The sequence below is a fragment of the Penaeus japonicus genome, unplaced genomic scaffold, assembly GCF_977035675.1.
Source record: "Penaeus japonicus unplaced genomic scaffold, GWHDUDI00000001_assembly GWHDUDI00000011, whole genome shotgun sequence".
Lineage (NCBI taxonomy): Eukaryota > Metazoa > Arthropoda > Malacostraca > Decapoda > Penaeidae > Penaeus > Penaeus japonicus.
In genome coordinates, this window is record NW_028234413.1 from 30,175,373 (window position 1) to 30,177,356 (window position 1,984).

Below are 1,984 nucleotides of genomic sequence, written 5' to 3' on the forward strand. Positions count from 1 at the left end.
AGAAAAAGTTAAGAACACATAGATATCCAAAGAAGGGTATATAACTGCGTTGATATACATTAAGCACAGTTTTGTATTTATGTAAATGAAAAATAAACTAACAATATTATGGTGTCTTTTATAAAGGTTCCTTTCCCCTATGAAGCAGCATCTTCAGAAACGTAAGTGATTTTTTCCCCTGACTAATATGGCGTAAATTTTATACTCACATGTCTGTCTACATTGGATATGTGATGCCCATGTATTGTTTATTCTCACAGGATGAAGGCACTGCTGTTATCCCTTTTTGTGGGATGTGCGTTGGGAGCCTCAGTGGAGCGACCTAGGCGCCAGGTCTTCGGAAATGCCATTGACCTGCAGTCTTCCCAGGGATATCTGCCGCCACGACCTGGCCCTGACTGCCAGCCCTCCACCGTCTACCAAACACAGACGCAGTACTCCACCCAGGTCGTCCCCTCCACTGTCTACAACAACGACGTCCAGTACCTCACCCAGACTTCCGTCCGCACGCAGCAGGTCTACACCACAATCTACTCCGAGGTCGTGCGCACTCAGCAAGTCCCTTCGGTGCAGTACCAGACAGTCACCGTCACTCGCACTCAGGACAACGTGCGCACACAGGTCATCACTCTCCCAGCTCAGGTCAGCTATGTGACCCGCACACAGCAGAGCGTCAGGACTGAAGTTCAGTACCAGACCAGATATGAGACCCGTACTCAGCAGGTCCCCACAACCATCACCAGGAACGTCGTGTCCACACAGGTGGTACCTCAGCAGGTGGTCAGCACTATCTATCAGACACAGACGGTCACCAGGACACAGCAGGCACCAGGCCAGACGCGCACTGTCGTCAGTACTCAGTACAGCACCCAGTATTCCACCGTGGTCGTGCCTGCACAAGACGTCGTCAGGACAACAGAGGTTGTCAGGACTAACGCTGTCACCCAGACCATCACCCAGCCCGGCCAGACCCGCGTCATCACATCCACGCAGGTGGTCCCTGTTACCACAACCATCTTTTCACAGGTGGTTCTCACCAACACCCAAACACAGTACGTAACACGTACACAAGTACAGCAGCAGGTGTCCACCGTCGTACGTACCCAGCAGGTGCCCCAATACAACACCAGAACTGTCACAGTACCTCAGCAGGTGGTGAGGACTCAGGTGTCCACCCAGGTGGTTCCCACGACCATCTTCAGCCAACAGACGGTTCCTTCCATCGTCAACCTTCCTGCTCAGACGCAGTACGTCACCGTCACACAGACGTCTGTTCTCACCCAGCAGGCTCCCGGTCAGACCCGCACCCAGTACGTGACCAGAACAGAGTACAACACCAACCAAGTGACGTCCACCGTGTACAACCAGCAGTACAACACCGTGACGGCCACCAGCACCGTCCAGCCCAACTGCAACACCGGCTACAACTACCCTGAGCCATCCCAGGCCTTCAATCCATTTGGATAATAATCTTCAAATGCCAAATTTCTATGTAACTAATATAACTTAGGTATGCTACACAGTAGTGTGAATACACATTTTTGATAATGTTCATATGATAAGCTACCAGGATCTTATCAAATGTGCTTACGCTGTATTTAATAAATTTTACGTTTCCCACATCATTTTTGACAATGCAACCGAAAGCTATAATAGATTTAATCATGTTGACATAAAACATGACATGTAAACAAAAATATCCACAAAACAGACAACAAGTCCCCGTAAATGCAAAGAGAAAGACATAAAAATAAAAGGAAACTCCATGTTCATTCACACTTGAAGCATCCACTCTAGGAGCAGGATCTAAGATAAAGTTAATCAGCATGAACAAAAGACTCGTAAAAAAAAGGTGATGTGGATTTATCTGGATAATTCGGATTTATCAACATCCACATTGTGAGGAAGTGACGAAATACCAAATAGCCTTTTACTTATATCCATTGCGTCATCTGTATTCCTCTTTCTTTTTCCATGATTCATT

General features: G+C 47.5%; 2 protein-coding genes across 2 annotated transcripts in view; both read left to right on the forward strand.

Moving 5' to 3' along the window:
* LOC122248813 (uncharacterized) overlaps positions 1-1,620 on the forward strand; it is a 5,226-nt gene extending 3,606 nt beyond the window's left edge. Inside the window, exon 2 of the mRNA XM_043009136.2 lies at positions 261-1,620. Within this exon, the coding sequence (XP_042865070.1) occupies positions 262-1,467 (1,206 nt within the window). The 5' untranslated portion in view covers position 261 and the 3' untranslated portion in view covers positions 1,468-1,620. The remainder of the gene's footprint in view (positions 1-260) is intronic.
* Positions 1-1,620, forward strand: part of LOC147470994 (uncharacterized) — a 5,213-nt gene extending 3,593 nt beyond the window's left edge. Inside the window, exon 2 of the mRNA XM_086541836.1 lies at positions 1-1,620. This exon is cut by the window's left edge and continues 1,249 nt beyond it. The gene's annotated coding sequence lies outside the window, so the exon portion shown is untranslated.
* Positions 1,621-1,984: the final 364 nt, after the last annotated feature.